Source organism: Zootoca vivipara, chromosome 6 (genome assembly GCF_963506605.1).
Source record: "Zootoca vivipara chromosome 6, rZooViv1.1, whole genome shotgun sequence".
Lineage (NCBI taxonomy): Eukaryota > Metazoa > Chordata > Lepidosauria > Squamata > Lacertidae > Zootoca > Zootoca vivipara.
This window is the reverse complement of record NC_083281.1, coordinates 73,585,958-73,599,922: the sequence shown is the minus strand read 5'-3', so window position 1 is coordinate 73,599,922 and position 13,965 is coordinate 73,585,958. Positions and strand designations below refer to the sequence as shown.

At 45.6% G+C, this 13,965-nt stretch overlaps 1 protein-coding gene across 1 annotated transcript; it reads left to right on the top strand.

Moving 5' to 3' along the window:
* Window positions 1-1,905: 1,905 nt before the first annotated feature.
* RPL22 (ribosomal protein L22) lies at window positions 1,906-10,938 on the top strand. Its single transcript, XM_035120410.2, has 4 exons — window positions 1,906-2,040; window positions 6,214-6,318; window positions 8,920-9,044; window positions 10,721-10,938. Exons 1-4 carry the CDS (start codon window positions 2,029-2,031, stop codon window positions 10,863-10,865), a joined length of 387 nt encoding a protein of 128 aa, XP_034976301.1. The 5' UTR covers window positions 1,906-2,028; the 3' UTR covers window positions 10,866-10,938.
* The last annotated feature ends 3,027 nt before the right edge of the window (window positions 10,939-13,965 follow it).

Below are 13,965 nucleotides of genomic sequence, written 5' to 3'. Positions count from 1 at the left end.
TGGACACAAGTTAGTCTGAGGAGGACTAACATTGGCGACTGCCCTATGAATTTAGGCCTGCATCAGTTGAGTGGGTGTCATAATTACAATTATAAATTATCTCACCTCTGCCATGCTGTTCTTTTGGGTGGAGGGCAGAAACGTCTTACCTTTTCCGGATTCCCTTCGGTCTTCTCCACTTTGCCCACTTCTGCAGTGATCGATTTGCTGCCTCCACCTCCCCACTTGCTTCAGTTCAAAATCGCTGTAGCTTTCAGCCGGCCAGGGTATAAGAAAAATTACCACCTGTTTAGAATTGTAGTAACGTCAGAAAAAAACGTGCCCTCCTGGACAAGAATTTCTGCTGAGACAATGGCAAAAAAGTCCTCCTTCTGAAAGACAGCAGGCAAATTTCAGGTGTGCACCCATGGCGTTAAAACAAATACAGACTTCATAAATTCTTCTGCAGAAGCTCAGTAAGTATGGATACTTTGGAGTAGACGCTGTGTCCAGATCCGAAGAGGCAAAAAGTTCATTGGCTCTTGTATCCCATTTCCTGGGAAGTGCTAGAAAACCTGTCTGCTCCCCCAGCTCCCTTGGGAAGGCAGGATAACTGAGAGGCAAGCGCAAATGTCTATCGACTGACGGTCTGCTTCCCTTCTCCAGCACGTCAAAATCTTTTCTCTCTCATTTGCCGCCGCTGTCAAGGTTCATTCAAGGTCAGATCAAGTGCCCATGTGATGGAAACAAAGCAAACTCCCTCCGTGTTTCAGAGGCCACAAGGATTAGCAAGTTGAATGGCAATTTCAAAGGAGTAAGACAGGTAGACACTATTCACAGTCACTGGTTATGGGTAGATCAGCCTTCTCCAAGCAGGTGCCCTCCAGATGCTGAACTACAGCTCCCATCAGCGGCAACGTCTGGAAGGCACCATGTTGGCAAAGGCTTACAATAGATGTTTCTTTTTTCCAGTCTTCAGTCCATGACATCTACACAATTTTTGTATCGATTGCTGCTGAATACGCACGTTTTTTATTGCAAAAAAATCCACCAATATAAGCGTTTTTAAATGCATGCTTACTACGATCCCCTAATATAAGCATCTTTGTACACATTTTGGGGAGCTGGAGAAGCACATTGCAAAATTTGGAAAAGTGTTAAATTCCAAGGAAAGATGCGTTTCAGTTCGTGGATTGTTTCAGGAAGTTAGGTAAATTCCAAGAAGCAAATCCCCCCCGCCCCAATTTCAAGTCACTGGATCTTGTTTTCTCCTAGTGAGTTCTGCCTAGACAACCATTTATTTATTTATTTATTTATTTATTTATTTATTTATTTATTTATTTATTTATTTCAGTAAACAGTTTAAATGTGGGAGGAATACCTTGGGAAGGATATATATCTGTTATTTTACAGAGAACATCAGTGCATATGCATGACCGGCTCTCATAAAGAAACAGAGAGGCAGCTCTGTTTATGTTATTTGGAGCATTTTTTATTTTTTCTATTACATTAACATTCAGAACATTCTTTTTTACTTGTTTGAAAACTTTATTTAATTAATAACGAGACTAATAAAGTTTATTTCATTTACTTATTTCTTTGAATTAGTGGAATAATTCGTTAGTCTCTTTATACATTTCATAGGGTATTCAAATTTTATGACTTCCCCCCCTCAACCTCGTCTCAATCCCCTCAGGCAGCTCCGAGCAGCGCCTGGAACTACAACTCCCATCAGCCTCCGGGAATAGAGGATGAGGAGAAGGATGGGAAGCGGGCTCAATCCCTCCCCATCATGCTTCTCTTTGCGCCACACCTCCCAGCATGCTCCGCGAACAGAGCCGTTAAGAGGACGGGACGCCGGAGGCGATTCCCCACAACCACCCGCTCGTCGCTGTCTTTTTTCCTTTTCCTCCTGCCCCTCCTATGGGGCGAGTGTGCCAGCGCACGCCGCCTGACGCTAGGGCGGAAGTGGGCGGGAGGACGGCGCCGAAGTAGGCGCATGCGCGCGGCCGCCTTCCTTTTCTCTCTTTCCCCCTCGTTGCTTTAGCCATGGCGCCTGCGGTGAGTCTCCGGCCGAGTCAGGCCTAGAAAGGGAGGCCCAGGGTGGCGGGGTGAGGATCGCGACGTATTAAGGAGGCGGAGGGGGGTTGTTGGCAGTTACGTCATAAGGAGCAGGGAGGGGAGGGAGTCTACCTGGCCGGGGGGTGGGGTTTCCCCTGCCCCTTCCTCCCTGCAAGGTAGGCCTCAGCGTCTCCTCCCACCCCATGAAGCGCATTTCTGACTTCCCTGGACTCCCACCCGTTTTACTTTCCGGGGTGGGCACCCCATGCCCCCCCGAGCATGTGCAGAGAGCAGCTGAGCTGCAGCCCTCGAGATCTGGCTCCAGAAGGAGAGCGCAGGAAGCGAGGCCTACCCATAAGAGCTGTTGGATCAGGCCAAAGGATCCAGCCCAGCCTCCTGTTCTCACATTAGAACAGTGGCCAACTAGGTGCCCCAAAGGGAACCCCCCACAAGCAGCACGTGAGAGCAACAGCCTCCTCCCACTCCTACTCTCCAGCATTCTAAGGTAGAATGCACTCTCTATGCAGGTTCCATTGACAAATCTTGCGAAACTGGGAAGAGCCCTGCGGCCCCTGGAACGGGCCAAAAGGGACCCATCTAGTCCAGCCCCCTTCTCACAGTGCACATCCTCCTTCTCACAGCCCTGTGCCCTTTATATCAGAGGTCCCTTTTATATCTTCATTTATCTCAGAGGCTTCAAACGGGGTGTCTCAAGAGTTGCCTTTTGAACTCCCAACTCCCATTTCCCATGCTGGCTGTGGCTGATGGGAGCTGAAGGCTGAACATCACCTGAAGGACCGTAGGTTTACTACAAACCATAAATAGTTTACTGCAGGTGTAGCCAACATGAGGCCTTCAGGTGTGACCATAACTTTATTGTGGTCCATAGACCCAAAATATGCAGTACAGAGGCTGCTGAACAACTCTAGCTTTCATCGTCCCTGACCATTGACCATGCCAAGTGGAGCTGATGGGAGTTAAGAGTCCCAACAGTGTCTTTTTTTTGGGGGGGGGGGTTGGCCTTCCTTGCCATTAATTTACACATAAATATTGGGGGGGGGGAGAGAATAGTCTTTCTCTAAAGGGTTGTGGCTTACCTCTTTGAGTACAGTCCACACCTCACCCAGTGTGATTGTCTGTGAAGCCAGGTCACATTATATATAGAACATGTGTTCACACACACATGTTGTGCAGCTCTGATTGTTGGCAGCCCGGGATTCACCAGTGTCCGCTTTCTTTGTGGCTGCGTTGGGTATGGAATTGAAAAATCTGCCTGTGAGATGAGGGCCAACACCAACTTGCAGTGTCCCCACTAACATAGGCCTATATCCAACACTCTGTAAAGTCACAGAATTCAGTGGGCTTAAGCTTGCCTCTGTTGGATTTAGACCAGACACCCCCAAACTCAGCCCTCCAGATGTTTTGAGACTACAACTCCTATCATCCCTGACCACTGGTCCTGTTAGCTAGGGATGATGGGTAGTCCCAAAACATCTGGAGGGCCAAGTTTGGGGATGCCTGATTTAGACCATTAATTCCCCCACCCCACCCCATATGACCAGGTGACACCTATTCACTCATAAAAGAAAAAATGTGTAGGGTAGGCAGAATGCTGAACCTGCTATATAATCCTAGCCACAATATTTAATCTATAGCTTTGTCCTTTCCAATTCTTGGTTGCAGTAAGAGCTATTTTAAACTCTGTCTCTCAGGTTGCTGTGATGATTATTACTATTATTATTTCTTCTGTACTATTTTTCTATCTGGACAGTCAAAGCAGTCAGTAAGAAAACAAAAAAAAATCACACCAAATCAAAATTTAAAGCTGAAACAGTAAGTCTAATGAAACAATATGAAAAGATAGCATACTTTAATATTTTCACATCAACTCCTTAGGAAATTGACTCACAGGGGGAGTCAGACTAAAGGTACACTATATTTTCGGCCACAAATTATTTATTTATTTCCTAAGGTTTAGACACTTTTCATTGTAGAAAATCTCAAAGTTGTTAATAAGAAGAATAAAACAATAACATTGGTAAAAACAATTAAAAACAATAATTTGAAACATTCAAACCAGCAATAAACTAAAAACAAACTAAAACACACATCAACATTCTAGATATCAGGGTAAGCTTGGCTAAACAAAAATATTTTTGGCAGACACTGAAAAGAGTACAGTGAAGGTGCCTGCCCAGTGTCAGTAGGCAGGGAGTTCCAAAGTGCAGGTGCTGCCAGAGAACAAAATTGATTTCTTACCAATGCAGAACAGGTAATGGGGTAGCTGTAACAGTGCCAGTTTTGCAGATTGAAGTGGTCAAGCATGCACATATGGAGTAAGGAGTTCTTGCAGGTAAACTGGTTCCAAAGTTGTCAAGGGCTTTTCAGTTGTACTTTGATTTCGAACAGCTTAGTTCTTGAGTGTTTTGGCTGCCGAACACCCCAAACCCGGAAGTGACTGTTCCAGTTTGCAAACTATTTTTGGAAGCTGAACGTCCAACGGATGTGCTCTGCTCCATGGGTTCACGAAGAGTTGGACACGACTAAACGACTAACAACAACAACAAGGAGAATAGGGATGTCTCCTAATAACTCTCGGCAGCCTTAAGATCCCAGGATTCTTTGGGGGAAGCTATGGTTGTTTATACAGTGGATCTGCATTAGTAATATATCTTAGTTTCAGTGGGTCTGCTATGAGTAGGACTAGCATTGATTACAACCCCAGGTTCATTTATCTTATTCAGTTATTAGTGGTCTGGTGCTGTGTTTGTGTTTTGACATTCTTTTCTAGCAAAATTTGAAAAAGTTGCCAGCTTTCTACAAACCTTGATTGCCTGGAATAACTTCTGGCTCTCTGTAGACAACCAGATAAGGGGGCAGTTAGTATCATCTCCTTGTGGTCCTGCTAGCTTGCAGCAGATAGTTGGGCCAGCATGGATTAAGGGGAAATAGCCACCCACTGGTGTTTGTCCCCAGTGCTTGATAGTCAACATGCCGCCTCTCACTTCCGTTCTTTGCTGTCATGGCTGAAGGCAAATGACAAACTTCTTCTCCTCCAGAATTTTTCAAGCTGGATTAGCCTGAGCTCCTCTAAGCCCAGTGAGCAACATCACTCCCCTTCTGGACTCTCCTCAGGAGGCTTCCAGTCAACCAGAGTTAGGAAGAATTAAAACATGGGATAGCAGAAGATAGAGCAATAAAAAGAAACCTACTAGGAGCAAAGAAAAGTTGGCCCTGGGGCAGCTTGACAATCTTGGAGGAAAAGGGGGATTTTAGGAAGGACTTTTAAAAACGTGGTTTTAGACTTCAGAAGCAGAATCGTCATCACGAAGGGCATTGTAGGGGCAGAAGATTTGGGTTGGGGAGAGCAAGAAAGATTGGGAGAAATTTGAGAGGAGGTGCAGCTGGTTGTAGAGCCCTGCGTTTAAGGACGAGGGACTTCTAGATTGGCTGAGAGAAGTGGCAAGGAGCCAGCAAAAAGATTCAACAGGCGTGAGACAAAATCAGAGTGTTGGGTGGGGAAAAAAGGGCTTGGGGTAAACGTGATGTTGTGCAATTTCTTTTCTATGTGGGGCTCACCTGGTGTTGAGAAGAGGACCTCTCCTTTTACAGTGAGCATCAGGCACCAATAGGGAAAGAAAACATGTTTACGGTTATTGTCACCTCCTGTAAGGCATCTAAAGCTGTTAACTAGAGGGGTAACCGTGTTATTCTGTAGCTGCAAAAACAACGAAAGAGTCTTACTAAATTTATTAAGGGACAAACTTTTGTGGACAAGAATCTGCTGAAAGACCAATTCTTACCTCTTTACTGCATTCCTCTGTACTTTTAATTTCACCTTTTGGATGGCAGGGACCAGTGTATAGTCAATGTGATCTACCCTGAATTTTTTGGTTAAGTTTAGACTCCAGCCAAGATGAAAAATCTGGGTTTGGGGTGGGACAGCTGCCTGTTTCACTCCTCCTCCCCTCCTACATTTGGCAGGCTGGGAGACATTAGTTTTATTTATTTGTTACAGAAAGTTATATACTGCATTTCAAGTACTGTATAGGAAAATAGCTAAAGCGGTTTTCAGCATATTAAAATAATACAAGAGCCCTTAAAATTTCCTCTCTGGTGCGTGTGCCAGGATTTCTTGAGCAACAGTAACCTCTCTTTCTCTCTCTCCTGCAGAAGAAGCTAGTGACGAAGGGTGGCAAAAAAAAGAAGCAGGTTCTGAAGTTCACTCTAGACTGCACCCATCCAGTGGAAGATGGCATCATGGATGCTGCCAACTTTGTAAGTTCCCGGCCCTTGGAGGCATTGGCCACCTCTAGAATCCCATTAACTGCCTGTATGTGCTACCCTGAGAGGCCAGGCGGGTAACTGGACACATCTCCCACGCAGATTGCAAACAGAACTGGTTGCTTTGTTGCCATCTTTGGAAATGGGAGGCACTTCTATCTTCTTGTTCAGGGCTTCTGTTTCGGAGTGTGTTTTTTGACAGGCAGGATATGCCTCCTTGTGCTGTCAAAAGGCTGCTTGCAAATACACTGCTAACAAGCACCTGCTGTTCTCTCTGATCTCTCCAGCTAGCATGGAGGACAAGGCTATCGATGGCTGCTAGCCATGATGGCTATGCTCTGTAACGCTTGTGAAGTGCTCTTGTGGCTGGAAACCGGAGGAGGGGAGAGTGCTCTTCTGCTCTGCTCTTGCTTACTGTTTTCCCACTGGGGCATCTGATTGGCTGTGGTGAGAACAGGAGGCTGGACCAAATGGGCCACTGGCCTGATCCAGCAAGCTCTTTTTATGTTCGTGCTGCATACATTTGGTTGCAACTGGTTTTGGATCCTGCAGGAGGTTATTGTTGGTTGGAGGTGGGGAACCTGGTACCCTCCAGAGAATGTTGGGATTCCAGCTCCCATTAGCCATAGTCAGTGTGGCCAGATTGGTCAGGGATGATGGGACTTGTAGTCCAATGGCCTCAGCAGGGCCGCCAGTTCCTTATTCTTGCTTTATGTCCTGTTTAGGAACAGCCTGGTTTAGAGTGGGCATATCTTGGAGCTCTGTGTATGTGTGTGTATCTGAAGTTTGTGTGGCAAAACCTGATGCCTGTTTGCTTGTGGCACTGCCGTTTTGCTGCAGTGCGTACATTCAGCCAGTAGTTTGGACACCCCAGTGGGCTGTTCCTTTTCCTTGTTGGTTGTGCATTCTTTCAAAGGCTTCTATGTATTATAAATCCTTTCTTGCTTCTTTCACTCGCTCAAAAAAGCACTGCCATTATCTGTATTATACATGCAGATTTATTCAAATGTAAATTTATTAATCGCTCAAGGGGGGAAAGGAATCACCTTAGGCAGAGCTGAGCTGAGGAGCCTGTGACCCTCCAGTTGTTGCTGAACAATGATTCCCATCATCCCTGACGATTCTGGCTGGGCCTGATGGACATTGAAGCCACAGCAGCCAGAGAGCTGCAGGCTTCTTTTCTCTGGTCTGCACTGACTGGCAGCAATTATCCACAGTCTGGGGTAGAGAGAAGAGTTTGCCAAGCCTGCTGCCTGAGAGATTTCCATGAGAGGTGCCCAGGATTGAACTCTGGACCTTCTGTGCTCTGGCGCTAAACTATGACCCTCCAGAACAACAAGGATGTGGAACCTGTGTGGTGTTGGCCCATCATCCCTGACTGCTGGCTAGAAAAGATGAGAGATGGAGGACCATAGGTTCCCAATCCTTGATCTAGGCATCCTTTAATTGGCTGGTGGCCTCAAATTGTTGACAGGTGAATATTATGCATCCTGGTTCTTCTCGACGTTTGTGAGAATTACGTTGAAGTCTCTCATTAATCTTCGTTGTGCTTTAGACCTTTAGAAATTGACAGTGGTGTCTCCTTTTTCAGGACATTTGCATGTCCAGTTTTGTTGCAGAACAGCCTTCCCCAAGCTTGTGTCCCCCAGATGTTTTGGACTGCAACTGGCTGATGGGATCCATAGTTCAAAGCCTCTGGAGGACACCAGCTTTGGGGAAGGCTAGTGTAGTGGTCGCAAGGGATGCGGGTGGCGCTGTGGTCTAAACCACTGAGCCTCTTGGGCTTGCCGATCAGAAGGTCAGTGGTTCAAATCCCCACGACGGGGTGAGCTCCTGTTTTTCTGTCCCAGCTCCTGCCAACCTAGCAGTTCGAAAGCACGCCAAAAAAGTGGAAGTAGATAAATAGGTCCTGCTCCGGCGGGAAGTTAAATGGCATTTCCATGCGCTGCTCTGGTTTCGGTGGTCTGATGCACCAGAAGCGGCTTAGTCATGCTGGCCACATGACCTGGAAAAACTGCCTACGGACAAATGCCAACTCCCTCGACCTCTAAAGCGAGATGAGCGCTGCAACCCCAGAGTTGTCTGCGACTGGACTTTACCTTTACTTGGTGTAGTGGTCAGGATTTTGGACTAAGATCAGGGAGACTTTGGTTTAAAGCCCTGCCTATACACCCATGATGCTCGCAGACTGATCTTTGGTCAGTTACTGTCTCTCAGACTGTCTTGCAGGGTTGTTGTAGGGATGAAATGGATTGGGGGGGGGCAGTTGCACTGCCTTTATCTCCCTAAAGGGAGCAATGGCAACATGAACATGTTCTTGAAAATAAATAAAAGGTTAGGCATCGCCTCATAACAGTCACTCTTCAAGTGCTTGTTGTTTCTTTAGAGCATTTATTATCCACTTTTCAGACAGAAAGGCTCCCAGAGCGGCCTGCGTACAATCATTTAAAACAAGGCAGTCCCTTCCTGCAGGTTTACAACCTTAAAAAACACAGCACGCAAGGGAAAAGGGACAGGGAGGGTAGAGGAAAAAACAAATTAAATTGGGGTGCCAGTTCTTAAACAGGCATTTCTTTTTTCTTTCTTTTTTTGCAGGAGCAGTTCCTGCAGGAGCGGATCAAAGTGAATGGGAAAGCTGGGAATCTTGGCGGGGGTGTGGTGACCATTGAGAGAAGCAAAAGCAAAATCACAGTCACCTCAGAGGTCCCTTTTTCCAAGAGGTAAGGAGCCATGTGGGGTTAAAAGACTGGGGGTGGTTTTGACTTAAAGAGGCCTTACCTCTTGATGTACTTAAGCTGTGGTGTTGCCCCTGCCCCTCTGATTCCTTGCTGCCCTCCTGTTGTACAATTGGCTGCAGCTGCAGGATGAGAAAAGAGGACCACCCAATGAAGCTTATTTGCTGCTTCATACAATACATTTAACTCATTGCCACAGGGTGTGTTGTTGACCACTAGCTTTCGTGCCTTTAGAAGGGGATTATTGGAGGAGGGGGAGAAATCTATTCATGGCTGCTATTCATAAGGACTATTTAGAGCAGATACCCCCAAACTCGGCCCTCCAGATGTTTTGGGACTACAACTCCCATCATCCCTAGCCAACAGGACCAGTGGTCAGGGATGATGGGAAATGTAGTTCCAGAACATCTGGAGGGCCAAGTTTGGGGATACCTGATTTAGAACATCCATCTTCAGAGAAATCTTGCCTCTGAATTACTAGTTGGTGGGGTGCAACAGTGGAGGAGGGCTATTTATTGCTTTATTTAATTGCTTCCCCACTCTTTACCATAAGTTCTCTGGGCGAGTCACAACATTAAAATACAGAGTTATATTTCAATAGCCTTAAACCAAAAAAGTGTGAAAACAATATAAAACAGTTCTATATATAAAACATTTCCAATAGAAATGTTATCATGCAGCCCCCGTTTGAGGATTTGTAGTGTCGCAACACAATCCTGGATTTGTGTGAAGTCCAGGTGGGATAGAAGAACAAAAGTGGTTTTAAATTATGGTGGAGGTTTTGAGTAGAGCAGGGATGGAGTAACACTGAGAGGAATGAATGAATGAATGATTTATTTATTTGCACCAGCCACCAGCCATACCAATAAAACAAACAAAATGCGGTATACAAAGAATAAAGGTAAAAAGTCAATTATATAAAATACATTTGGAGGGTTTGGATCAATAGTCAAATAATGGATCTTATTCTAATTGCCCCAGCTAAAAACCTTGCAACCTGAACACTGAGAGGAAAACATGGAAGTTTGAGTAAAGTGAGCAGGTGGTGTCATGGAGGGCGGGATAGAGACAGTTTAAAACAAGATTTGAGTACAGTGAGAAGGAGGGTTGGAAAGGCTCTGTTGTGCTAGTTTGTGTGGGGACTGACAGGAGTTGAAAGTCCAAAAAATATTTTTAGGGGAATGCAGGCCCTCCCATTCCATGTATAAATGAAGCCAAATTGCTCATTTAACAAACTTTAATAATTTTTTTTCTTGGCTTGGGGTATTGAAGAATGCAAGCCCATGAAACCAGTTCTTACCCTCTGGGTGTCCTACGGAGTCCTTCCTCTAAGCCTTGGAGATTTCAGCCGGTGTCGTCAACTCATCTTCACACCCAGAAACAGGGAGTTGGAAATGTGATTTCTTAAAAGATAAAATGACAAGAAAGCTAAGGGTTTTTTGGGCTGCCCAAATTTCACCCACATTTGCAGAAATCATGCCTTTGGGGGATCTTTGGCTGCTGCATTCCCCATCAGGTGACTGAGATCCTGTTGCCGTTGGCTCAGCTTGAATTATTTAAGCCGCTCGAGAACCGGGCGTGCGACTGGCCCAACGGACTCCGGTGGCGTCATTTGGGGGCCGCAGTCAGTTTGCTTCCCTGCTTCTTTGTTCCTCCTGCAGATACCTGAAGTACCTCACCAAGAAATACCTGAAGAAGAACAACTTGCGTGACTGGCTCCGTGTGGTCGCCAACAGCAAGGAGAGCTATGAATTGCGATATTTCCAGATCAACCAGGATGAAGAAGAGGAGGAGGAGGAAGATTAAATGCAAAGGCATCTGGCAATATTTTGTACATTCACTTTTCCTTCAATAAAATGCGGAGAAAGTTGTTATAACATTTCTCCTTGTTGTGTGGTTCTGTCTGGATTGCAGTCTGCCATGTAAACATAGCCAGAATAGATGTCTGCACCAAAAGCTTCCCCTGCCCTTCCCTCTCTTTGCTGTCCTCTATGGAGAGATGGTGGTATGGGCTTAGTGGTAGAGATCCTTAACTTTTTCTTTTGCCCAAGCAGGGCCAGCCCACCTGTGGCATAGGGCAAAGTGGACCATGTGGGCACCTCTGCCATTGCCAGAAAGGCCCCACAGAAATACAGTAGTAGAAAGGCAAGAACTCAGGCCACCTTAGTAATGTATCCCTGGTAGTAGTTCAAATGATACAATAGTTTCAAATAGTCTCTTCTGTAGCTGGATTTATTTATAGAAGTTTATAGGTGTGTGTACCAGGATAGGGCCCTGTTTTGACAATTCTTCTTCAGCTGGAATAAGTATACATTCATTAGAGACCCTCTAAGAACATTGTATTACACAAGCATATCTATATCGCTGTCTTAAAGAATCTTTAACATGTCTAGGCAAATATAACAATGAGAATATATTCTTACTAAGTACTGTAGTCTTAGAGTCAACGTGTACATGTAGATCAAATTAGATAACCAAAGTGTGTTTGTAATATATAGGAAGGAAACTGGGTGTGTTCTAATAAAGACTCAAAGATTTAAGAATTTAAAGAGGCAGTGGTACAAAATCTGTTTTAAAGATACAGTGAGGAATAAGGCAGATTACAGAAAGGAAGTAAAGTCTTGATGGTTGTTTAGACCCAAGGGAGAGAGTGTTAAACAGATGAATGAACTTAGTCTCTTGTAACAAAAGTTTGTCAATATTCTTGCGATGGAAACGATCTGGGGATAACTTCAAAATAACAAAAAACAAGAAGTCATCTTCTGTGTGTTGTATTGCATGTAGTGTTCTACCAGCGGTGCTTCCACGATTTTGTTGCGTGTTCAAGTTTTACTTGCCTGGAGCATTTACCTATATACATCATTCTGCAAGGACATATCTATGCATAAACCTCACAAAGTCTCTCCAGGGTAGTGGCGCTACAATCACGTGTTCCCATTTCTGATGTGCCCAAGAGCCCACTTAGAAATCTCAAACTCACAATCGCTGCAAAGGGCCCATTTTGTAGAAGAAAAAACGGGATGCTCGGAAACACCACCCCTCCCCATGGGAAAAAACAACTACCCACCCCACTCCAAAACAAATAAAACAGGAAAAAAGAAGACCACCCCCCCAAAGGTTGGACAAGCCCTCCACCCCCCCCCCAACCAAACTCTTCTCCACAAGCTAAAGCACCTCAAGTTAAAATTGGGAGGGTGTTGAGTGCTGGTGTTTGAGAGGGCCATTGTGCCTGCGGGTGCCAGCCTAGGAGACTCCGGGCTGAGGGGAAGTTTCATCCCCTTGTATTGGGGTGGGATGAAAGGGCTGCTGCAATGCAGGTGCGGGGAACCTCTGGTTCTGAAGTACCAAGTCCCATCTGCCCCAGGAAGCATGGTCAAGGTTGACGTTGGGAGTTGTAGTTCATCAATGTCTAGATTCCTAAAGGCTCCCCACACTTGCTGTGATGGAAAAGGCTTCATAATTTGAGAGAGGGGTGCAGAGCATGTGTTTGTATAATATGGAAGAAGAGGCTGGTTTCAGAGGGAGGCGGGGATGTATGAAGCAGTGTGTAGAGCAGGCATCCCCAAACTGCGGCCCTCCAGATGTTTTGGCCTACAACTCCCATGATCCCTAGCTAACAGAGCCAGTGGTCAGGGATGATGGGAATTGTAGTCCAAAACATCTGGAGGGCCGAAGTTTGGGGATGCCTGGTGTAGAGTATTGAAGGTGGTTGGGTTTGGGGTTTTGACAGATGCACTAGTGGCCTGCCAGAGGGTCTGGAAACCAAGCATTAGGAGGAACAGCTGAGGAAATTGGGGGTGTTTAGCCTGGAGGAGAGAAGACTTGGGAGGTGATATGAGTGCCCCCTTCAAATAGCTAAAGGGCTGTCACATGGAAAATCAGCGAGCTTATTTTCGGCTGCTCCAGAGGGGAAGAACCCAAACAAATGGATTCAAATGGCAAGAAATGAGATTCTGACTAAACTTTAGGAATAACTTTCTGACAGTAAAGAGAGGTTTGACAGTGGATCGGGCTCCCTTGGACTTTTAAGCAGAGATTGGATGGCCATCTGTCAGGGATTCTTTAGCTGCGATTTCTGATTTGCAGGGGGTTGGTCTGGATGACCCTTGGAGATCCCTTCGAACTATACGCCCTGCTTTGTGGACCATGCTGGCACCACGGAACCTCTGCTACCCCAAGGCCATGCTTCTAGCTCCCTGGCTGCTACTTCCTACCTCTGTCCTTATTTCAAGTTTTGCTTAGATCTTCTTGCAGCTGGGTGGGATAAGATGAGTTGGAGAGCAAATGCAGTTTGCTGGCTGTGAAGGAAATTCCCACTTTGACTGTTGCAGCAACCTTGTGGAAGAGGGGGTTTCTTTTGCCAGGCAAACTAATCTTTTTGCTTCTGAGGAACAGAAGAGGTTGAGGAAAGCTCCCCCCCCCCAAAAAATCTATTAAAAATCAACAAAATTAAGTTTGCCAAGCTGTGTAGGGTGAACATCCAAGTACTCTGGCTATTGTGTCAGCCAGTAGTTAAGGAAAGCAATGAGAGATATTCTTAATTTATAAAATGCTGCTAAGCTGGCATTTCACACCAGGTAATATTAAGGATGTTTAACAGTATTTCAGAAGTTGGTTGGAGGTGCCATGATGGCAAAGGTTGGAGGTGCCATGAGTGTCATTTAGCCCTACCCCCTGCAATGCAGGAAGCTTTTGCACAATGGGGGGCTCGAATCCACAACCCTGAGATTAAGAGTCTCAAATTCTACTGACTGAAGTATTCCAGAGTAACTTCATCAAAAGAATAATAGGAACCGTAGTTTGCTAAGGGTGCTGGGAATTGTAGGTCTATGAAGGTGAAAAAACTACGATTCCCAAGATTCTTTGGGGAGAAATCATGAGCTTTAAGCGTGGGTATGATTTGCTT